At 51.8% G+C, this 24,649-nt stretch overlaps 1 protein-coding gene across 1 annotated transcript in view; it reads left to right on the plus strand.

The window, feature by feature from the left end:
- Window positions 1–4,657: 4,657 nt before the first annotated feature.
- SMAD6 (SMAD family member 6) overlaps window positions 4,658–24,649 on the plus strand; it is a 71,785-nt gene continuing 51,793 nt past the window's right edge. Inside the window, exons 1-3 of the mRNA XM_036932317.2 lie at window positions 4,658–7,133; window positions 14,670–14,726; window positions 18,274–18,351. Coding sequence (XP_036788212.2) covers window positions 6,323–7,133; window positions 14,670–14,726; window positions 18,274–18,351 — 946 coding nt within the window. The 5' untranslated portion in view covers window positions 4,658–6,322. The remainder of the gene's footprint in view (window positions 7,134–14,669; window positions 14,727–18,273; window positions 18,352–24,649) is intronic.

The following is a 24,649-nucleotide window of genomic DNA, read 5'->3' on the forward strand; positions in this document are numbered from 1 at the left end:
CAAAGGAATGATTAAGAACCAGTACTCCGTACTGCCCGAGCACAGGCTGCCTGGAGTATCAGGAGCAACACCAGCTGTCAGTTCATGGGGGCTATGGCAATGGGTCCCCTAATTACAGACAAGACCAAAAAAAAAAAACATTCTCTCTGGGAGGAAGTAGTAATAGGCAAACCAATAAACACAAAAGCCTAGAGATAGGTGAGATTAGGAATTGATTAAACCAGTGTTCCCAATATTGTGTGTATCCATGTGGTCCCAGGATAATGTCAGGTGATACATGGATAAGCATATTTTATGTTTTTATTTGAAAGTAATAGATATAATTAGCACACTTGTGACTCCATGGATATTACTGCTTATGATGAGGCTAAGCAAAAGTGGTGGATTGATTAAAAAAAACTAAGTGTCAATAACATGTCTGTACTGTTCAGATGTTCTCTTAAACTCAAATACGTAACAGCCACTCACGCTGGTTCTTTCTTCGAAAGTGTCCAGGATGTGACCACATCTCCCGGAGCCAGCATGGCCTCTCCTGGACCACTGCAGCAGTCTCCTAGTAGGCCCCGCTCCCAGCCCTGCCCGTGGCAGTCTATTTTCCACACAGTAGCTAGAGAGAGCCTGTTAAACAGAAGGCAGATTATGTGTCTCCCGCTCTCAGAACCTCCAGGGGTTCCCAGCACACTCAGAGAACAAGCCAAAGACCCAACAATGGCCTGCATGACCTGCCATCTGCCCTCAACCCCCAGTATTTCTCTCCTCTCATCACTTCTTTGATGGTCCTGGAACATGGCAGGATGCCACCACCTCAGGACCCTTGTACTTGCTGTTCTCTGTGCGAGGAGCATTCTTCCCCCAGATAGTGTCATACTGGTTTCCCCAACTCCTTTAAGACTTTACTCAAAGGTCAGGGAAGCATTCTCTACCACTTTCTCTGAACTACACCTATCCTCTCCTGTCATTCCTCATTCCTCTTTGCTTTATTTTTGACCTTGGTAACTTTCGTTTCCAATATGTTGCATACCTGATTATTTTATTTATGATCCATTTGTCTTCCCACCAGATTCCTTGAGCTCAGGAATTTTTGTATTTTGCTTACTGCAGAATGCTTAGCATCTAGAAAACAGCCTGTCACCCAACAGGGACTCAATAATGTGTGTGGAATAAATGAACACAATGTTTCATTCAAGCACGTGTGTATATTTCAAGAAAGAGAGGGTCCATGGTATTCATCAAAACCTCAGAAGGGTTGTGAATTACCCAAGGGTGCCCCAATTCACCCACTTGGGGCCATGATGGCCAAGCAGATCTACCTTCTGAAGGGGCAGACAATACTACTTAGCCAGTTGGGCCTATAGTTGTCCTCTCTGAGAGTTAGTAAGTGAGGTGTTGGTTTATCCATCAGTCTCCTGTGAAGTGGGTTAGGATGAATCAGTCTCCCTTCCAGATCATGTGACTCTAGCCAGAGGTGGCCCACACTCGGTCTGTGATACCTCTGTTTGGAAGCAGTGGTCCCTAGAGCCTGCCCCTTCCCACCATCAAGAAGCAAGCTCTGCCTTGTATGATTTCTGCTGTTTCATGCCTTCTGTTTTCTCAGCTAACACAGAAACTTCCCGAGGGCAAAGAAACATATTTTCTTTTCTAAGACCAAGTGTTAAGAAGATGAACACTTACCTCAAGCAGCCCTAGATCCAAGTCCCAACTGCCGCATACTGGCTGTGTGACCAGAGACAAACAACTTAACCTCTTTGTTACCTTCTCTTAAAACAAAATAGGTCTAGTAAGAATTAACTGTTTCATTCTGTTGTTGAGGGGAATCTGATGGGATAGTGCATGTAAGTGTTTGGTACGGGACGATGGTGGGCATGGAGCTGGTGAAGTGAGGGATTTTAGTTCCACCACATCACAAATATTTATCGAGTGTCCACTATGTGTCAGGCATTGTGCTAGAGACTGGGGAGAAATGGGGCAGGAGCTGTCTTGTGTGAATTAGCTTCTTGGATGGCACAGAGTGGCATCAAATGGCCTGCTTTCACTCCCTCAGTGCTGCTGTGGGTGACCTGTCCTGATAGTTTCACCACCTCTACCCACGTGGGCCTTACATTCTAGAGGCAGAGGAGAATAGTTCCCAGCTGTGAGAAACACTGCAAAGAGAAAGCATAGGTGCTTTGGGGGAATACTGGAATAATGGGGAGGAAACAGATTTGAAGTTGAAGGGTTAGAGTGACTTCTTTGTGAGTAACTCAGCTGCAGCAAGCAGCAGCTGGGACCCTACCTTCCTCCTCTCCTACACCCCCAGGGAACTTGTTCTCCAGAGGGCCCTTCTAGGAGGATGCCCTTTGGCTGGAGCTCCACAGCCTTTCCCTGCTGGGCCCCACCGCACACACCCTCTAGTGGTCAAAATGCAGTCCGGAGCTAGGCTGGCTGGGCCCTGGGAACCCAAGGACAGTGGGTCTGTCCCGCCCTTCCCTTCCTGCCACTATCTCCACTCAAAGGCAATCTTCCTGTAATGAGGGATGACTCTGCATCCTCATTTAATTTTAATAACCATCTCTAGCATGATTCCAATTCCTGTTTTACAGATGAGAAACCCCAGGCTTAAGGGAGGTTAAAGAGGCCCACCAGACTCTCTGGTTTCAGTGCTTTTCAGACACCATCCGGCTGGCACCCAGTGGCGCCCCACCCCAGCCAAACTTTGTCTGAGATACTGCCCAGGGAAGAAGGCAGCCATCCCCAGGAAGCTCACTGCCTCGACTCTCCTTGGCCTGAGCCCCCACAGGCCTGACATCCCTCAGGGTGCTCTACCAAGAACCCTGCAGTAAGGGATGCCATTGAACCTCGGGGAGGCATGGGGGGCCAGCTGCAGGGGAAAGGAAACACAGTTCATAGTTTGCCCCTGGGGTAAGTGCTGAGCATTTGCGGAAGCCCTGAGGAGTGACCTGTCTCCTGCCTGCTGTCTCTATCCCCTTTGCTTCCCCCACACATATCACTTCCCCCAGACAAAATGGCTAGGTTCAAACCCCACCTCTGCCACTAACTAAAAGCTTGTGCAAGTTACTTAGTGTCTTTGTACCTTAGTGGCCTTATCTGTAATATGGTGGTGACAGCCATACCCACCTGCAAAGTGTTATGTGGAGTCTGGGGTCTCACCCGGTGACACTCGGATTCAGTAGGTCCTATGAACCACATATTGAAAGTCACCACTCTGAAGGTTGTGCTCTGGCAACAAAGACCCACACACCACTTCCTAGCTGTTGGGCGTGAGCATACATACCATTTTATGTCCCGCTGGTTTTAGCATTTTAACCTTCTCAACACTATCTTCATTTCAATGGCAAATTAAATTGGCAAGTTCCTGTGTCTCAGTTTCGTGATCTAGTACCTATGGGGTGTTGTGAGAATTCAATGACCTATTCCTCCTGATGCTTGGTACAACTTCCTGTAGTAAGGACTCAATAAGCATGAGCTATTATTATTATTGTAATCCACAGTCAAACCAGCAAAGATCCTGATAAAATATTCTACACCGAGTTTCTCCTTGTATTTTAAGATACATTTATTCCCCCCCAACCGGGGGTGTGGGGGAGGGAGCTGAGAGGTGATGTCAAGAAGTGACCCGAAGGGGCCACAAGAGTCGCTTCTGGGCTCTGGTTACACAGGTGGATATATTCACTTGTGAAAATTCATCTTGCTCTTTACCTGCGATTGTGCATTTAAAATGAACAAATATCCTAGGATCTGCGTGGTTCAGTGAAGAAAGCAGGGCAGATCATCGTCTCTATTTTTCAAACAAGAAGCTGAGGCCCAGACAGGTATTTTGAAGATTTGGCCAAAGCAGTAGGGAATGAGGGGTTGGTGGCTGGGTTGAGGAAATTTCTCAGTCAGGTAAAGCTCTGCAGATATTTCTGGGTCCCTCCGGCATACAGTCCTTTCCCCAGAGCACAGGAAGGCTCGCAGTCCGGACGGTGACTCGCACCTTCGCACACTCACAAGGCCAGCCCCACACGTGGGCACCCCCGAGGGAGACCCGCGCGCCGGCGCCCCTGCGACTCCTGCGGGGGAATGGCGCCCAGCCCCGGGCCAATGAGAGTAGCGGAATTTCTTTCATTCAGTGCCGGGCCGAACTCCTGCCCGGAAAGGGGCGTGGCGCTGCGCCGGGGGCGGTGCCGCCTCACTCTGAGGAGAGGGAGGTGCCCGCCCCACGGCCCGGCCAATCGGCGCCGCGCCCTGGGGGGGAAGAGGGGGAACTATGCCTTTTTTTCCTCCGCGCGGGACCAATCCCTACTTTACAAGCTTGAACTTTTGCCACCCTCGGACGAGCGAGCGCGCCCGAGGAGGTACCCCGCCGCGCCGGCTCCAGGGGCTGGAGCGGCCTTAACCCTTACGGCGCCGAGCGGGCCGGCGGTGGCCGCCGAGCCCCCGAGCCAGCCCGGGACCCGGCAGGACGGCACCCGGTTCCCGGTCCTCCAGCCCACCCCCATTTCCTTGGTGAAACGTCGCAGGGGAAAACACGACCCGTACCCGCATCTCTCCATGTGGTTCAAAGAATAAAGTGGGGAAGGGGACAGAGAAAGCCACTCGGCCTTGCGGGGACCTGGGACTGCTGGCGGGCCCTTCTAGCTCCAAGGGAGGACCGAGGAGCAGGAGACGCTCCTCGCCTCTACCCCTCCCTGTGCAGCTCCCTCCTTCGGGCAAGCCTGAAGTCTGTGCGCGGAGCGTCCTCCGACCCCGTTTTGCCCGACAGCGCGACCCCAGACTGAGAAGTAGGGTGCGGAGACCTCGTGCAATTACGTTAGATCCCGCTACCCCAACAAATCAGCCGCTCCTTGCCCCCAAGAGACGCGATCCAGGAAGGCAGACACGCACACACTGTTTTACTAGCCTTCCCTGGGATGGGGGTTTGGACCAACTCTAAAGTGTAATGTGTGTTTGTAAGTTTGTGCACAAGCCAAGGCGAGGCAAAGCGGGGCGCGTTTGCGTCCGAGTCTCAAGTGGGTCCACCGAGCCCTCGCGCTGCCTGCCCGTGGTTTGTGTAATTGTGTGTTTGTATGCACGCATGTGCGTGTGTTCGCTCGTATCCGTGCCCGCGGCGCAAAGCAAGCCAGAGAGTGGGCCGGGGGCGCTGTCAGGCCAGGGCCGGGGGATGCTGGGGCCAGCGTGGGGCGGGGGCCCGGGCTTGGCCCGCCCCGGGAGCCAGCCCTCGCAGCCTCGAGCCCTGCAATGGGACGTGTTCTCCTTTAAGAGTTAAGAAACTTGAAACCTTGTTTGCGCAACAATCAGCGCCGCGGAGCCGCCAAAGTGTCTAGACTGGCATATGATGGGAGGCAGCCAATGACTCCGCGGCGCTCCTCCGGGGGCCCTCAGTGTGCGTTTGAGGAGAACAAAAAAGAGAGAGAGAGAGAGCTGAGTGGGGGAGCGAGCGAGGGAGCCGAGCCGAGAGAAAGAGCCGCCGGGCGCTGTCTCGTCAGACCTCTCAGGGACCGCGGGGCCACCGGGAGGCACTTTTTGTGGAGGGGGGAGGGGTGCGACCTCTGCAGCCGCGGCGCCCGGGGCGTCCGAGCGCAGCGTGGGGCGGGCTGCGACCTCAGCCTCGGTGGATTGCATTTTTAATTAAGGATTCCCAGCAGCTCTTTGGGATTTTTACAGTTTCCACTCATGTGTTGACAACCCGCGTTCAGGAGAAACTTGCTCCAAGTGCATCTAGAGCCTGGGACCTGAGACGGAGTGGCTTTTCCTGCATGCAATTCCAGGGATTTTGGTTTTGTTTGGGGTTTCTTTTTCTTTCTTTCCGTTTTTTTCTTTTTGCCGGGAGTAAGAAGGGAGCTGAGGGTATCAACAAGCCTGCATTTCGGATTCTGCAGGAAAAGCCCATGTAGTTAAGCGCTTGGGTTTTAAAGGCAGGGCTTCCCAGACACACTTGGGGGTGTTCAGCGCGAGCGCTTTGTGCTCATGGACCAGCCGCGCAACTTTTGAAGGCTCGCCGGCCCATGCGGGGTCTTCCTGGCGGCGCGCCGCCTGCAGTCCCCCTAAAGCGCGGGGGCTGGAGTTGCTGAGCAGCCCGGCCGCCGGGGTCCATGTAGCCGCGGGCCGGGCGCGGACTGGGGCTCGGCGTGCGCGTGTTCCCCGCCGTCCCGCCCCAGAGAGTTCCCTCATGTTGCAGCCCTGCGGCGCCCCTTCGACAACAAGCTGTGCGCGGTCTGCACTGCGCCGGGCGGCAGAGCTTCATGTGGGGTTGCGGCCCGCGCAGTCGGCGCCTCGCTGAGGAAACGGACCCCCGGTAACCGGAGACCGCCTCCCCCCCACCCCCGGCGCCAAAGGATATCGTATGTTCAGGTCCAAACGCTCGGGGCTGGTGCGGCGACTTTGGCGAAGTCGTGTGGTCCCCGACCCGGAGGAAGGAGGCGGCGGCGGCGGCGGCGACGAGGATGGGAGCTTGGGCGGCCGAGCTGAGCCGGCCCCGCGGGCACGAGAAGGCGGAGGCAGCGGCCGATCCGAAGTCCGCCCGGTAGCCCCGCGGCGCCCCCGGGACGCGGTGGGACAGCGAGGTGCCCAGGGCGCGGGGAGGCGCCGGCGTACAGGGGGTCCCCCGAGGCCCATGTCGGAGCCGGGGGCCTGTGCTGTGGGCTCCCCGCTGGACGTGGCGGAGCGGGGAGGCCCGGGCTGGCTGCCCGAGAGTGACTGCGAGACGGTGACTTGCTGTCTCTTCTCGGAACGGGACGCCACTGGCGCGCCCCGTGACGCCGGCGACCCCCTGGCCGGAGCGACCCTGGAGCCGGCGGGAGGCGGACGGAGCCGCGAAGCCCGCTCGCGGCTGCTGTTGCTGGAGCAGGAACTCAAGACGGTCACGTACTCGCTGCTGAAGCGGCTCAAGGAGCGCTCGCTGGACACGCTGCTGGAGGCGGTGGAGTCTCGCGGCGGCGTGCCGGGAGGCTGTGTGCTGGTGCCGCGCGCCGACCTCCGCCTGGGCGGCCAGCCTGCGCCGCCGCAGCTGCTGCTCGGCCGCCTCTTCCGCTGGCCTGACCTGCAGCACGCCGTGGAGCTGAAGCCCCTCTGCGGCTGCCACAGCTTCGCCGCCGCCGCCGACGGCCCCACGGTGTGCTGCAACCCCTACCACTTCAGCCGGCTCTGCGGGCCAGGTGAGCGCGCCTCCCCGCGGGTGCCCCGGGGAACCCCTCCCGGCCCTTCCGTGGCCTTCTTTCAGCCTGTGACACCTCGGGCGCGTGGAGTTGTGGGAGCGCCCAGTGGAGACGCCTCACCCTGGCAGGAAAGCCGGGGAGTGGGCATTTGGGCACACACATCAGATGGCAGCTTCATCTGGAGGTTCTGGCAAATTGGAAAGGGTACACGCTTGAGTTTTGTCTTTGCAGCTTCAGGGATGTAATGTAGGCCCCACCTTCATGGAGGGTGAAAGGGGAGAGCAGACCTAGGAGAAGCCAAAGACAGGAGTGCCCTGCACCCTGCATTCACCCTCAGTCTGGGCTTAGAACTGCAGTATTTACGAATATACACCTATACCTATGCTATACATCTGTATATCCAAGTAGACAGTTGTGAGATTTGGTGTAGACAGTTCGTGGCAGAGTCAAATGTGTTTGTAAATTGTCCCACTTGTTTCTTTGTATACTTTGGAGCAAAGCTTTTGCAGAGTAACTCCTCAAAGTGGGGATCCTCCTCTTAGCCTGATTGCCCCCAGCATCCATTGGGTGTCAGATGCCAGGGTCCTCCATATCATCATTCTCAATCCTATGTCCAGCTTTTCTATACAGTTCAGGGTCCCGAGGTCATCTGTGAGTAGCCGAGGAAGCCAGATATTTTATATCTCTGAGAACTGTCCCCCATATTTGTTCTCTTTCTGGGTTTTCCTGCACACACCCCACCCCCAGCCCTGCTTCCCCTGGCAGGCCCTCGTTGCTGGAGCAAAGGTGAGGACAGGTGGAGGCTCCTGGCAGGCCAGAAACTTACAGTCCCCCTGCTCTAGCCTCCCTACTGGAGGTTTCACACCTTTCAGCGTCTAGCATCTTAGAGGTGTATGCATCTTAGGTGGCATTGTGGGGTCTGCAGGGGGATATAGATGGGAGGGTCCTGAGTTCTTCCAGTCCCCTCTGGCCCCTCTGAAGAGAGTCAGAACCCAGCATTGGAGCTCATGAAGGTCAGATAGCAGGTCTCCGGACTTCCAGTGTGGAAGGGGACAGGAAGGTACCTCAGTGGTGGTTCCTGAAGAGAGAGCACTGTTGGGGGTGAGTGGGGAGAGGCAGCGTTGGTCTGACCATGCAGCTCCCCACATGGTCACTCCAGGCCCCATTCAGAGAATTTTGGCAATCCCTGACCTGTGGCCCAGGGCAGGCTTTCTATGCCCTTTGTGCCTCTTCCTGACAGCTTCCCCTGGAAGTGGCTTCCTTCCCTTGGCCTCCTTGTCTACTCTCTGCCTCTGGGGAAGGGGGTCCTATTTGTGGTTGCCATGTCACTGGTCATTTTGTTTAGTGGGAGGTAATTGGTGGGGCACATTCTGCAATTTTAGGAGGTCCTGCCAGGTGTGTTTCTCTTTCAAGGGGTCAGTCTGACAGCAAATGGTTGTTGAGTGCTTACTCTGTGCCAGGCACTGTGCTGGGTGCTGTAGCAAGGAGAGTGGAAACAGGAGTAGGATCCATGCCCTCAAGCAATAAAATCTAAAGATGATGAGGGAAGAAGGGCTAGGTCAATGGGTCTGACCTATCATAGTGTTGTGGGGTGTGTGGATCACTTCCAGGAGCTCCACAGTTCTAACCTGGAGCACATCCTTGGAGGATGGGTAAGGGGAAGTGGGTATTGAGGAGAAGAGGGCCAGCTGACAGTCAAGGTGCCAGGCAAGCTCAGGTGTGGGCAGGAAGGGTGGAGTGAAAACTGGAGACAACAGACAGTATCACCCGTGCCAGTCCTCCTCGGGTTAGAAGGCAGTGTAGGTATTGGTTTGTGTTTGGGGCACTTGGGCAGGTATGGGTTGAGAGGTAAACTGCAGTGGAATGGCTCTTAACCATAGACCTGGTCCTAGGCTCTGCCCAGCTGGTAATGACAACTTGACCTTGGCCAAGGAGCCTTGCCTCTCAGTCTGCCTACCCGTCAATGGGGGTGGTTCTAGGAACATTCTCCACTTTTAATTCTAGACTTTAAACATTGGCAAGTTCCTCCTTCCAGAAGGAGGAGCTCTCCTAGGGGCTGTGTCTGTTCTCCTGCCTCTTCGCGAGTCCTAGGGATCCCTCATTCTAGCCGCCTTGGGGGTAGCTGGAAGAACCAGTGGTCTGGGAAGAGTTTCCAGTAGTTGCCAGGTTGATGTTCTCACTTCATCCCTTGCCTGATGGCTGGGGCTGCTGGGACTGAGAACTGGGGGAGCCTTTTGCTGCCTACCCCACCCTTGCCGTCTGGCTGCCAGCCTGGCTCCCGGAGCTGGGCGGGTGCATAGCTGGAGCTCAGCGGTGCGCGTCCTGATAAGGAGACTGCTCCTTCCAGGGCTCTTTGGGAGAGGGCTGGGGCACTGGGACAGATAGACACATTGCACCCACAGAGCAGGAGCCCAGCTAGAGAGTATACTGGAACACCCCGTAGGCCAACTGAGGGACACCTGCTTGGCACCAGTCACTCCCATGGCCCCCTGAAAGTGACAGAAACCCCTTTTTGTGCAGTGCAAACCCCTGCTGCTCAGAGCAAACTCTGCTTCAGTCCATCAACTTGCTTTGGGGCCCTGGGGCCAGTAACCCTCTTAGGGTGGCTTATTTTCCCGTCTGTAAAGTGAGGGAGTGGGCAGAGTCCCTGAGGTCTGCTGTGCAGGGTCCAGGCGACAGGCCTGCCTCTCCCTCCTTGCCCTCTCTCCTCTGCTTGTCTCAGACAATAGTGTCCCCTGCGGTCCTCCCTCTGTGCCTGGCTCTGCCTGGGTCCTCCTGCCCCTGTGGAATCAGTCCCCTACTGTCTTTTCCTCTAATGTGTCTTTCTGTCCTGGGAAAAGCCAGTTTGCTGAGCTCTGTGCCTATGTGGACGGAAATGTGGAGAAATACTTTAATCACAGTTCTAACCTGTGTTTATAGAGCTCCTTTCTCCTGAAAGTATCCATTAACTTTGGAATAAATCTCCTGCTCTTTGCTTCACCACTTTTTTTTTCTGTAATTATATTCAGTAAATTACTATTATCCAAATTGCACCAGGGAAAGAGACAGAAGGAGAGAGGGAGAACTGAACGACTGGAGGAGGCTGCCTAAGAAAACACAGGGTTCCAAGGCCAGGGCTGTAGGACTGAGAATGGGCTAGAAAGTTTTCCTTTTATTTGGCCTGGCATTATCCCTTTGAAATGAGATCAATTTCAAGTTGGGCTTCCAAGCCCCCGCCCCGCCCCTCTGGCGGCCCCTCAGCCTGCCTGCCCTGCTCCTCGGAGCTCCTCCTTGGAGGTGAGGAAGGGGTGATAATGTGCAGTTTGCCTCTCGCTGGCGCCAGCCGGCTGCGCTGTTTATCTGGCTGCCGGGAGAATCTGGGCAATTAGGCTCAGCCGGTCTTAAAGAGCAAGGAGCTCCTTTTCCACGTCTCCCACCCCAGGGCCTTCAGGTTTGGGAGGTGGAGAGGACAGGCTCCTGGGAGGCCCCCTCCCCCACCACGGCTACCCCGTGGGAGGCTGGAAACTGGGAGGCCCAGGGAGGCATGTAGAGGCTTTCCTAAACTAGATGCTGGGCTGCAAAGATGGGGGTGGAAGGTAATGTCCCAAACTGAAACTTGACCAGGCGCTGGGGAGGCTGTGAACTCTTTTGGCTTTAGAATTGGGATCTAGATCCCAAAAGGCTAAGTACCCCCTGGGGACTAACCAGAGGCATGACTGGGCTGAGCTGAGCAGAGCCCTGGCCTTCTGGTACACTTGGCCCCTGGCTGACTGCTCTGACTTCTGAAGGAAGTTGGAGAACATTCCTGAAGTTGGTGCCTGAGGCTGGATGTCTGAGGGGCTGGAGTTTCTGAGGTTTCTCTCTCCCTCTCTTTCCCCTTCTCCCCCACCTTCCTCCACCTTCATTTCATTCAGAGGGGCCTGTAGGACTCTAGGAATTTTCCTCTGAAAGTTTAGATCATCTAAGTTATTTAAAAATCAACACAATTTTTGCAAGTACCAAGATAACTTTCAAGAGAAGAGTGGACAGAGGGCCTGGAGGCAGCTCGCATTTTCTCTTCTGACCTTCTGTCTCACACACCCAGTGTTCCACCTGAGTGCCCGCCTGAGTCAATGTCCTGGGACTCCATTCTCCCAGATGCACTTGTCCTGGATGTGTGGGAGTGGAGTGGAGGTGCCATTTAAAGGTTACCCAGTATTGTGGGTATTGTGCATGGCAGCATTATTCCTCATAGCCAGAGTGGCAACAACCGAAATGGCCATTAGCTGATGAACAGATAAACAAAATTTGGTCTATCCATACAGTGTAATATTATTCAGCCATAAAAAAGAATGAAGCACCATAGATGCTACAGCATAGAAGAGCCTTGAAAACATGCCAAATAAAAGAAGCCAGACACAAAAGGCCACATGTTTTATGAATCCATTTGTGTGAAATGTCCAGAAGGCAAATCAATGGGAACAGAAAGTAGATGATGTGGTTGCCTAGGGCTTGGGGGCTGGGGTAATAGGGACTGATGGCTAAGGACACAGGACTCCTTTTGGGGTGATGAAAATGTCCTGTGATTAGACGGTCGTGGTGGTCTCACAACTCTGAATATACTAAAAGCAACTGAATCTCACACTGTGAAAGAGTGAATCTTAGGGTATGTGAATAACTCAATTTTTTGAAAAAAGATAACTTGGTGTTGGTCCCCAAGTGGCCTCTATCTTTGTTTAGCTGAAGTAGAATAACATCTCTTATCTTCCTGTGTGGCCTGAGGTGGATCCTTTACCTGGCTGGACCTCAGTTGTTCCATCAGTTAAAAGAAGTTGTGTTGGGTCAGTCTCTGACTTCTCAATCCCTATGTCTTGGGGTGAAGTCAATAGGCCTTCATACCTTTTTACTTGACTAGGATAGTATTTAATGTTTAGCTTCCCAGCTCTACAGTTAAGCAGTTCTGTGCAAACCATGTTTCTGGAGCAAATTGGGGCCTGTAAAGTCCCTCCTGAAAGCTTTGTGGATTCTCCCTAGCTGATATGTCTTGTATCTCAAGCTTGTGCATTTGCTTTGTACCCCACTAATGTTAGAATCCCCCAACCCAGGTGTGGCTACGGGTGGTAGGTGTCATGGCTCAAGGCCCAGGCAGGTGGCTCCTATGTGTGTGTGTTGGGGGTCAACTTCATGAGCCACCCCCCTCAACCCGCCTCAACTTTTTGGGTCCCAGGTAAGCAGCCCTGGAAGAGATGCTGGGGTTGATCACAGTGGCTTGACTCTAGTCACTATGGCTTTTCACTGCCAAGTTTCACTTTTGGGGACAGATCTGGGGGTCTGATGTCCAGATTTTTGCAAAAAATGAGATTTTTCCAAAAGGGACCCTAATGCAGGAATTGCAGGCCATCTGATAAGTGAGTGGGTTAATGGAAAAGGCATGAAGCTGGCCATCAGGAGGTCTGGCTTCTGGCTTCTGGCTCTGTAACCAGTTCCCTGTCTGGCTCTGAGAGGGAGTACTTTCCAGGGTGCAGGCTTCAGTCTTCTCTGTAAAAACTGCCCTCAATTCTCTTACCCCAAGGTGTTGTAGGCCTACCTGTGTTTTTCCTCTTGTCCCGTGAGGCTGGTTCTCACTCAGGTCTGGTCTCTAGCCTGAGGACCACTGGAGAAGGTGGCTCCCACTGAAGGCACATAGCTCCCCTCCTTGAATCTTGCTCAAGTTCTCCTTTGGGTCCCAGAGGTCCTCTTTCTCCACATCTTTACTCACAAATGCCCACAACTTTACCATTACCCTCACTGCCATTGTCTTTGTCCTTAAGCATTTACTGAGCACTTTCTGTACGTGTGATTACTGGACCCAGCTGGGGTGAAGGGGTGCAAGACAGGTGCCTCTTGATTGCCTGTCACATTGGGATGTAAAGCAGAGTCAGACCACTGTTCAAATCTCAGCTCCACCCTGATTGGCTGGGGACACTGGGTAAGTCAGTTTCTCATCTGTAAAATGGGAATATCTTCTTTATTTTTGAGAAAGGATTAAAAAAAAAGTAGCTGCCCCATGAGCATGATTAACCACTCTATACTGAAGGTGCAAAAGAAGAAACTACAATAAATGAAATTGAAAATGCCTGGCATGGGGAGAGGCACAGGGTAGGCATTCAGTAAATGTTTGCTTCTCTCCCAGTGGCTATTCTGTGATTCATTTTCCTTTACCCTAACTCCTGTTCACAACGGATTCCCTGTTTCTAGACCTGAGCCTTCACTTTGTTGGCTGTAATTTCTGGCTGGAAGAGCCAGGGTAGGGAAGAAGTGAAGCTGCATTGGGTGTACAGAGCAAAATAAATGTTCCTACAACTAATTGTGCCTTATTACAATTGCAAAAAACACTTACTACGCCTTGTGTCATTACTGATACCTGCCTAATAATAGTCATTACCACTTTACTACCACTGAGAGTTTGTTTTAGTTTGCGATTTGATGGTGCGTAGTTTCATATACGGAAAATGAAGGGTCATTTCATTCATGCAAATTGTTACTTAGTTTAGCAAATTATTACTTCCCTGTAAAGGAAGAGGCGAAGGAATTCTTCTGAAGACAAAGTATATGTTTTTAAGGAGGAGTATTTTAGGCAAATGAAAGGAAACCAAAAGAAAAATACCAGAGACAGCAAGGAATCCCAGAGGGTCTGAGACGGAAGCTAGGAGAGAGCGTGTGTTCTGTTCCTCTTTACAAAGGGGAGACAGAGGCTGAGAGCTGGAAGTGACTGGTGTAAGGTCTCCCATCTTGGTAGCTGGGTTTGGTTTCCTAGGTCCCAACTAATCTTGCCTTCTTCCCTGCCCCAAAGAATGTTGGTTCTAATGCAGCTTGTTTGGAAACAAGCTTCTCTACCTGGGCCCCTGCACTCACACTCAATTCTGACTAGAGTTGGCAAATTTAGCAAATAAAAATACGGAATGACTGTTAATTTGAATTTCAGATAAACAACACATATTTTCTTAGTATAAGTATGTCCCAAATATTGCAGGGGCCATACTTACCCTAAAAAATTATGCAGTATATATCCAAAATTCAAATTTAATGGAGCATCCTATATTTTATCAGACAACTCTAGCTTTGACTTTACCTCCACCTGTGTTACTCTTGTTATAATAATGATAGTTGCTGTTTATGGAGGTATATTTCCACAGTATAACTACTTATATATATAAATACTTGATACATTTTTCCAAAGAGATGTGCTAAGCGTTTCACACACATTATCTTTTTTTGCCCCCCCGGCAAACCTGGGAGGTCCAAATGATTACTGTCTCCATTTTAGAGTTGAAGAAACAGCTCAGAGAGGTGAGGTGATTTGCCCAAGGTCACACAGCCAAAGGTGGCAGAGCAAGGATTGAGCCTAGGTCTGTATCCCAAGCCTGCAGCCTTACCTATTGGGCAATGCTCTTCTAATAGGTTTCCATAGGTGGTGGGAGAGAAGAGGGTTTCCTGGGGGTTGGGTTTATTATTTGAGGAAACCAATAATCAGAAGCATGTGGAACCCTCAGTTATGAATTCTCCCACCCCAGCAGTGACATGTCTCCTGTCTTCCAGAATCACCGCCGCCCCCCTACTCTCGGCTGTCTCCCCGCGACGAGTACAAGCCACTGGGTAAGTGTGTCCTCCTCCCAACCCTTGGGGGGTGTATCTCCCCAAGGCTCCCCTTCAGTCCAGAGCCCAGCCTCAGTTGAAAACTGGCCTGGTTGCCTTTGAAATGGGGTGAAGTTTTACAAACACCCCGGCAGTTGGCCAAAGCAGACCCAGCCTCTGCAGCGGGCTATTTACATCTTGAAATTCCTCGACTCATCATTAACCTCTCTGTGACCTTTAAACATGGGCCTGTGGGAGATGAATGGCTTTTGACTTAAGCATCTCATGGTGTGTTGGTATTTCTGTCTCTTTTCCTCTTCCCCTCCTGCAAACTTGGGCTGTCCCCCGTTAGTGCATATTAATTTGTCCTGTGACAGGTTGAGCATGCAGTCACTGTGGAGAGGAGCCGTATGTTCTCCCCCTTTTTAAGCCAGGAGGTTCCCCTGAGCAGTTGGAACATTTAAAAAGTCCCTGGCATGGCTTGTCCCCTGGATGTGCTCAGTTGAAGTTCAACGTCATTTTAGGTAGGTCCCCTGCAGAGGCATGACAAGGTTTCTAAAACCTTGGGGCCAGAGGAGTAGCCCATATTCTGGAGGAGATGCATGTGGTGTTAAAAGCAGAGACGGCTTGTTTCCTGGCCCTCCTGTTTTCTCCAGTGGAGAATCCCGGTGGTGGGGCAGGTTAGTTTAGCCTTCATAGTACCAGGCGAGCGACTTTGCGACCCAGGCAGTTCCCGTGGGACTCAGGCTTTAAAAGTCAGATGGCGTGGTAGTGATGCTAACACATTCCACCAAGTGACCACAAAAAGTGGGTTTTGTTTTGTTTTTGGTAAAGGCCTCTTCCCAGTAGTATGTGTCAGCATCATCTGGGAGGTCACTTCTAAGTGTCATAGACTCTGAGGCATCCAGTCCAGTTTTCCTTCCAGCCCCCCCTGTGGAGTAAGAAGTGCCCCCTGGGTCCCTGCAGGACTTTGATCTGTCTAGGAGGACAGAGGCTGTCCGGTGATGGTGCATGAGTTAGTGGCTTAACGATGGTCACGCCTTCATTGCTTTTACCAATGTACAGTCATCCTGTAGACGGAGGAGCTTTATTTGGTTCTCTGGGGAACTGAAGAGGTCATCTGGTGAGACGCTATCCCTCCAGAGATGAGGAATCCAGCTGAGGGAGCAGGGAGGGCCACCCAGCTAAGGAGCAGCAGGGCTGAGAAGCCCAGAGCAGGCCCCTGCTCAGCTCAGCAGTTCCCTATCCTTTGCTCACAGGCCTGGCAGACCATTTCCAAAGCCTACTTCCAACAGAGGGAAAAAAAAGCCCTCAAATGTTTTTAGTAAATGTAGCTCCTCAGTTTGAATGTCAATGATCACTGCCCTCAGGAATTGTGGGTCAGCCTGTGATAAAGCTGCAAAAATCGGGACACTGCCGAGCCCTTCAGAGTGACCATTTAGAAATCAACAGATGTCCTGGTTATTTTGTAAATGGGACAGTTGAGTCTTAGAAGGAGGAAATGGCACTTGCTCGTGGTCATATTCCTCAGGGGTCTGCACACTACAGTCACCATCTGTTTTTGTGTAGTTTGTGAGCTAAGAATGGTTTCTACTTTTTTAGGTAGTTAAAAAAAAATCAAGAGAAGAATAATACTTGGTGACATGTGAAAATTACATGTAATTCAAATTTCAGCATCCATAATAAAGTCCTGGCACATAGCCGCACTCACCTGTTTCCACATTGTCTATGGCTATTATCACACTATAATAGCAGAGTTGAATAGTTGCAGCAAAAATTGTACGGTTTGTGAGGCTGAAAATACTTAGTATTGGGCCTTTTGCTGAAAAATTTGGTGACCCTTGATTTTGCTGACGAGTAGCAGTGGTGGGACTCAAGCCTGGGGCTGCAACTTCCAGACTCGTTCCCTCCTTGGGGCTTAAGGATCAAGGCTGGGAGTGTTCTTTTTCTACAACAGCCCCTGGGGCCCTCCCAAGAAGCACTGGATTGAAGGTTTGGAAAGTACAGTGATAAATGATAAGAGTTGTGAAAGGTGGAAACTGCCAGTCATTCCCACTCCTGGGAACCCCCCAGTGCTGTTTGTATTGGCTCCACAGCTGTTCACTAAGAAACAGTTCAGCCTGCAATGTTGTTACTTCAAATGAGTCTTGGGGTGCTGAATGCTTAGGGGACATTTGGTATTAAAAGTAAAACTCTTAATACATTCCCACTTAGGCATGGAGGGTTTTTTTTTAAAGAGATTTTCCATCTGTCCTTATTTCCCTCCTAACACGTTTTACCAGCAGATAACTTTTTCATGCCCTGATAAATAGTCTTGAGTTATTTTTTGTATTATTTTCTTTTCCTTGCATTGTTGCTTTTTCATAAACAAAAAGTCAGTTCACTTCTAAGCCTCTGTGATCACATGAGACCAAAAAACAAAATAAAACCCAGAACACCCAGTCAGCATCTGGCAAGTGGGAAACGAAAAAAAAAAAGGCCAAGTTGGTTAATGTTTCATCTTCCCGCTCCCCAATCCATGTGGTAGGAGGAAAAAAAGTCCTGTAGGATCGAATGGAATCCCAGCTAGTGAGAGCTGACGGGTTTGTCCCAGGAACCCCAGCCTGGAGTGGCTCTCCTGAGCCAGGTGGGACCAGCCGAGCAAGGCCTGGGTTTAGCTGGGTCAGCAGATGAGAAACATGCTTCAGGCTTTGCAATGTACCTTCTGACTCTCTCACTGGGCCAGCACCCCACTGCTGGTCACAGAGGCACTGGCCCAGGACATGTTTTCCAAGTCTGCCTGCTCCAGAAGGCCTCGGCCTGTCAAGCTAGTGCTGTGTTCAAGGAAAAACGTGCAAAGGGGTTTCCTCTCCCCATCTGACTGCACTGCAGACAGGAGAAACAAATAATGCGTGCCATATGAAGTACTTAAAACTACTTTAAAAAAAAGAAACGATGCCTTAAAAAAAACCAGTCCAGGCATTGAACGTTGCTCTGTGAGCAGGTTTGGACGTTAGGGAGTTGGAGGAGGGGAGAGAGAAAAAAAGCTAATCTGGGAGCAAATGCTTGAGCCCTTAATTAGAGGGGTGTAAGAGGTACAGAGTGAGGATGGCTGGTAACTTGTTAAAACAGTTTCCCCAGCTCCAGCAGGAGGAAGGAAGGAAGGAAGGAAGCAAGAAGGAACAATTTTAAGAATTTTAATGGTTGTAATTAAGTACAGCAAGTATGAATTGTTTAGGGGCTTAATTTATCCTTATCCAAGGAGGCTCCAAGTTGCTACTTGCTTGGTCCCCTGTACTTGGGTTATTTCTGTGGTCAGAGCCATTGAAACTTTTTTAGGTACCAGAGCTGCAGCAGTCAGCATTTTCCAGAGGAGTCCCAGGGCCGGCTGGCCTGGTCTCGTGTGATCATGGGATGGGGTGACGAGCGGCATCAGAATGTCGTGAGGGACATGCTGCTCTTCTCAAGCACTTGCATGCACACACATGTGCACACATGTGTACACACCCACACCCAGAGATGCATGAGAAAGAAGAGAAGCAAGGAGCACCCCACAGCCAACTAAGCTCTCTTTCTCTTTCCTCCATAGATCTATCTGATTCCACATTGTCTTACACTGAAACGGAGGCCACCAACTCCCTCATCACTGCTCCGGGTGAATTCTCAGGTTGGCATTTTTTTTTTCCTTGCACGTTGCTGTCGTGTTGAACTTCACAGAAGGGGACAGGCTGGGGCCGGGGGCTTGATGGAGGTCCTTTTGTTTTCCCCTCCTTTTTTCCCTCCCCCACCCACCACCTCTTGGGTGGGAAGACTGCTAGCATCTTCATTGTTGATGTTCTTGGGGTTAAGAATAATCTGTAAGAATGAGACCTAAGGATGATCATTATTAAAGTGCCTAAAATCGTAAAAATGCCTAAAGAGGCACTTTTAAAGTGTCTTGTCAGTCCACATTTTAACCAGTTGTCCCTTCGTCTTCTCTCGTGGAAATGATTAAAGCCCAGCACGGCTCTTTGTCCTGCATTTTAGCAAGTCATCCTCTTTTCCCAGTGGTGGAATGGACGTGTTTGTACACATTGATCTTTGTGGGTTTTAACTCTATCCCCATTTTGGGGAAGGACCAATGTGAAGGGTCAGAAGAGGCGGGGCTAAGGAGAAGGTAGAACAGGCTTGAGGGGGCAGAGGCTGGTTGTTTTCATGTCTCTCCCTGAGCAATGGATGCTGGGCTGGGACGCAGTGAGAATCCTGGTTTGCAGCCCTCCGCCACTTAAGAGTTGGTCATAGGGGACCCTCATGTTATCAGGAATATGTAAATCAAGCTTTCCTTAAGAAATGAGAGGTTGGTGGTATCCTGGGGGCATCGATGGCCAGGAGGGATTCTGGCACCAAGGTCTGTGGGGCCCTTTGGGAGCATGGCAGATGGGTGTGCGGTGAGGACGGCTGGGGCTTGTGGCTGTGTGCTGTGTAGGGTTGCGGCCTCTGAGCTGCCTCCCAAGTGCACAAGGCTGGATCTCCACGTGAAGGCCTCCGTCTGCGTCTGAGGTCTCCTTTGCCTTCCTCACGCCCATGTCCTAACTGCAACAACAGTGGTCATAGCTATTTAATGAGCGTTTACTTTGGGCCATGTCCTGTACTTGGGCTCCTTGACGTGCATCATGCCCAAACAACAGTAAAATAATTCACCCAGGTTCACATAGCAGCAGAGCCAGTTGCTGCTGTGCCACTATGCTCCTGACCATCATCTGTGCCCCCTTTTTCTGCATGAGCTGAATGCACCTCTGACAAACTTCTTTCACACAAAGTTCTGTCTGTCATTCTTGCCATGCTGTCCCCATGACTCTAAGGGTGACATAGCGCTGGCTGCTCATGGTTGCCTGGCCATTTCCCATGTCCAGAGCCCTTTCCCATCCACTCTGTATTCTATCACCGTCATGGAAGCTCATGAGAGAACATCCGTTTAAAGAAGCTGGAGCAGGAAGTGACTTGCCCAGGGTCACACAGAGGGACTCACGGCACAGCTGGTACTGGGGGTCAGGTCTTCTGGGTCCTACTTGCCTTCTGTTCCCTGGTAGCCCCTCTTATTGGGCCACTTTGTTTTCTTTGCTTTCTGGCCCCACTTAGTTATAACGTGTTTCTGAAAGATGAACCAGATGAACAGAAGAAGTTAACAGTTTAATCTATTCTTTTTCCTCTGTCTTTGTGGCTGTAAGCCACATACAGTTTTGAAGCCCAAGGCTTAAACGTACTTCTGAATGCCTGAGTCGGTGTCCCTGCCGACCCTCCGAGTGTATGTGATTCGGATGGATTGCATTGGCATTAGTTGTTGGGGGTGGGTGGGTAATTCCACCCCTTCCCCCCATTGTTACTGGTGGAAACTCCCATGTGTAGAGGTGCTTCAGAGATGCAGGGTGTGTTCACAGGCATTTGATCTCTGTCGTCCCAGAGCCGGCCTGGTGTGTGTGGCTCCCTCCTCGGGCTGGGAGGAGCAGACCCCAGAGCACCTGCAGGAGGCCCTCCCCTGATCCGGTTCCCAGGAGAGAGTGCCCTCTGGAGGGAAGGCTCTGCAGACGCTGGGCCATTAGATGAGCTGCCTCTGGGGCCCAGTGGGCCTGTGTGTGGCGTTCCTGCCCAGCTATCCCAGCGCTGTCATTGGTACTGGCCAGTGAGAAAGCCCCTGCTGCTCTTTAGTGGGGATGAGGACTGTGGGGTTCTCATGAGAAAATGTGGCATCTGTTGGCTTGGAATTCTCCAGGGCTGCAAGAACTGAGGGGGACGTTTGGGATTTCCTATGGGGGAGGTGGAGGGGGTCTGCTGGGCTCGGTCCAGGTGGTCTGGTTAGGTGAGTGGATGTTCCCCACATGGCCGTCCAGGCCCCTTGCAGGAGTGACATGCCCCCTCTCCCTCTCTGGGGGCTTCCTGTTCAGCTTTTCCAACATACTCCTGTGCTCTGGGGGTCTGAGGACCAGTGGGTTGGCGCTGCCCCTGCCTCCTGGGAGCCCACGGGCTCAGGGCTAGGGTGGCTGTCTGTCGCTGGAGGAGAGCCTTAGGGAGGGAGGCCCTGCAGGGTGAGGGAAGAGCCCAGAGGTGTGGGGACAGTGAAGGCAGAAGTCACCCTGTAGAGCTGGAGTGCAGGACCCTGCCCGAGGGCAGGGCGGGAGGTGAGGTCAGAAAGGTGAGGGGCCAAAAGTGTTGAGCCACTCTGGGCCTTTGATGTTCAAGGACAGATAATAATGATCCTGCTGCTGACAATAGTTGACATTTATTGAACCTCACTACTTAGCACTTCGCTAAGTGCTGGTCATTCTCTATCTCACTGACTTCTTACCATAACCAGTGAGAGGATGTGATTTCCCCTATTTTATAGAGGAGGAGACTGAGGCAAATTGCCCAGCCAGCTGTGCATACTCCTGAATTGTCGGTGGCAAACTTGGGACGGGAGCCCGAGCAGTGTGACCTGAGAGCCCTGCCTAGCTTTCCACAGCAAGTGTTAGTGCCACTCCCAAGACACATCCTGGCAGGGGACTGGAAGGGGGTTGGCAAGGAAGAGTGATCAGAAGGAGCCCGGAGGGCTGGCAAGAGGCACGGGCTCTGTGCTCCTCCAGGTCACCACCCAGAGACCACACTAGCCAGCTTCCCAGCCCCCTCTGGCCCCCTGTGTCCTGAGGGGCTGCTGTCCCTGAGAGCAGGGCCCCTCTCAGTGTCTTGGAATGGGAGCTGTGCTCGGCAGGGTGTCTGCAGCCTCCAGACAGAGATGGCCCTCATTTGTCTCACACAATGACCATCCCAGTGCCTGGCCCAGGGCTGTCTAATTTTATCCAGCTCGAATGTCTCTGCTGCACTCTCCTATACTGCTGTTGAGGCCACTTTAGGGGCAATGGTGGGAATTTCGAGGCTCAGTCACAGGCGGGCAGGCAAGGGTACGTCTGTGGGCAGGGCAGGGGTCAGCAAGGCAGGAGACTATCTTGTTTCAGCCCTCTGCAGAATGGTTGACAGAACACTCTGATCTCTACGTCAGCTCCAAATTTAGATGCATGATCCCTTCTAAACAGATAAGAAAATTGAAGCTCAGAGGGAGCAAGTGACTTCACCAAGATCTCTCAGTGAGGGGCAGAATGCACAGCTCCCATTAAATCTAAAGACCCTTACACCTGGAGTCTTTGGTGGGATTAGAGTAAAACTGAGAGCCTAGAACCCTTCTGGGGTGCATTCAGAACCTTGACACTCTAGGTTCCTTGCCTTGCTTAGGGCGTGGGGTATTGCCTCCTGACTATCTGAAGTCACCTCAAGCCATCCTCTTCCTTTCTTCAACATCTCCACCTGTCTCCCATTCTATGATTTCAGTTAATTTGGGGCAGAAAGCAAATTAGCTAGTTCAATTCATACTAAGGTGTGAGTGGATGGGGGGCAACCTTTCTTGGCAATTTAAAGGCAGAGTATGCCATAAATTCAAAGAATTGCAGAATGAAGGGCCCCATGGGAATGGCCATTCTGAGGGGGACTGAGGGAGGAGGGCAGGGTTCTTCTGGCTCTAGGCTACTCTAGGCTAGAAGAACAGAATGAGCAAGACACAAAGAGCTTTATTTCCTGGGTGAGAAGGAGCAGCCAGGTCAGGCACAGTGCTGGGTACTGAGAGAGCTCTGGGTCACGTAACTGGAGCCTGAAGTGGTGAAGTACTTTAGAAGCCAGGCCTGCCTGACTAGTGCTATGGGGCTGAGGAGTGAAGCACTGGGCAGGCTTCTGCAGGAACGAATGACTCCCTTCTGGTATCCTATTCTGGTGTCTACTGGATAACTGTTCAGGTGCTTTATTAAGCACCCACTGGATCCAAGGCGTAATGAAAGCTGCCTGTCATGGGGACCAGGCTCTCTGTCCCTTTTGCTGACCTTGGTTGTATACTGGTATCTTAGTCCTCTTCTTTCTTTAGAGCTGCGTCAGTAAGGGTGAGGCCTTCATTTTAAAGAGGAGAAGGCCCAGGGAAGGAAGGGAGCTAGGCAAGACCACGTGGGGAGTTGGGGGCTCAGCTAGATGTGGGTATCTTTCCTCCACCAAGCAGACTGTAAGCTTTTGGGGGCAGCGATCATTCTCAAGGATTCTTGTATTCTATAGATTGACAGAGTTTGGGAACAGAGGCTCTGAGAGGCTAGGAGAGCGGCCACACAGCAAGCATCAGCAGGTAAAACCAGGTCACAGCACAGGTGGCATGCTGCCCCGCCAGCTGACACCTGTCCTCTTTGTGGTCCCTTAAGAGATACCCTTTGGGGCTGTTGCTGTCTGTTGTTCTTCATCAGTGCCTACAGAAGCCAGGAGAGAAGTGTGCTGGGGCAGCATCACTTCCCGCTGCTCTTCCTGGTTCTCGGACCCAAGCATGCTGTCCTCAGATGCCTTCCTGGCACAGACCCTAAAGCTCCTTCTTCTCTGGGTGCTCAGTTCAGATCAGACAGTGTGTGCTGAGCTTCTATAGCAGGGTGGGCTGAAGAGCATGGGCTGTGTACCCCAAGTCCCAGCTGTGCTGTTTCCTAATTGTGGGACTTTGGGAAAGCCACTTAACTACTCTCTCAGTGTTCTCACCTATAAAATGGGGATGATAACAACATGTCCCTTAAGGTGAAGTTTACATGAGATGATGCCTGTGACTCAGCCATGGCTCGGCATGCGGCATGTAGTAGGTGTGGCCATTACAGTGCATCAGGCACTGTGCTTAGGGCTAGGGGCACCCAGATAAAAACTGCATCATCTCTGCCCTCGTGGTATTCACAGATAGGTGATGATTGAAACAGTACATAATGAGAAGTGGTATATGAGGCAGTCCAGACGAAGAATACCTTGAGGATCAACTCTTGGTATAGTCAAGAGGCAGCCCAGGAAGACTCTGGAAGAGGTGATGTCCAAGTTGGGTTTTGCAGTGTGAATAGGAGTCTACCAAAGAGACAAGATTTGGGGGTGGGAGACACATTCCAGGTAGAAGGAATAGTAAGTACAGAGACCTGGAGGTGTGAAAACAGCCTGATACTGAGAAGCCTAAGCAAAGTACCAGGTCTTGGCAGGAGATGAAGCAGGGGAGGCCAGGACCTATGTAACACTTTTCAAAAGCTTTTTACTATTACATACAGAGTGCCTTGGTAAGTGTTTAGCTTGGTGAATTTTTACAAACTGATCATACCTGGAGTTTTTCCTGGTGACAGGCAGGGCCTGGATAAGATGCTGTCATGGACTCATCATCCTGACAAGGAAAAGTGCTTACTGCCTGTGGGTCTGGGGGGTGCTACAGGCCAAGTTAGTGCTTTAGAACAGAGAGCAAGTGGGCAGCCTGGTAAAGTTTTAGCTGAAAAGAGGTCTTCATTTGGCTTTGGAGATCAGGAAGATTTTCCCTGGAGTTCTGGGCAGATGGTGCCCTGACACAGTGAGACTTGAGCCTAGCTCAGTCTCCTCCATAGGTTAAGAGGTGGCCCTTGAGTGTGGCCCATTCCACTCACCCCTAGCTCAGGCTCCAGCCTGGGGGTGGTGAATGGGTTGCAGGACTGACACCGAACTCCTAGGCCAGAACCAATTCAGAAATGGCCCCAGACTCCTTGCCTCTTCTCAGGGCTGGGGAGAAGAACCACCCACCTTCAGTTCCAAAACTGGCAGCATTTGGAACTTGTATCAAACCTCTGCCATGCATTTTTAAGCTTCGATCAACTAAAGTGGAAAAAAACCTTTTTCCTTCTTTGGAACCTTCTGGGTATCACCAAAGGACCCATTTTTTTCTGGGCTGGTTGTTAGAGACTGGAGTGGAGGTACTAGGGGTGAAGGGCAGACCTGGCCAACCTGGTCTGCCAAGAAGCAATTTTGGGTGGTAAGCAGCATACTGGAGGGGGTTCCAGGCTTGGCTTTGCCCCTTACTCTGTGGTGTGACCTTAGGTAAGCTCTTCACCTGGCTAGTCTTAGTTTGCTCAGCTGTACATGGGGGCCATTGGGCCACTGATCTC

The sequence above is a fragment of the Manis pentadactyla genome, chromosome 11 (assembly GCF_030020395.1).
Source record: "Manis pentadactyla isolate mManPen7 chromosome 11, mManPen7.hap1, whole genome shotgun sequence".
Taxonomy (NCBI): Eukaryota; Metazoa; Chordata; class Mammalia; order Pholidota; family Manidae; genus Manis; species Manis pentadactyla.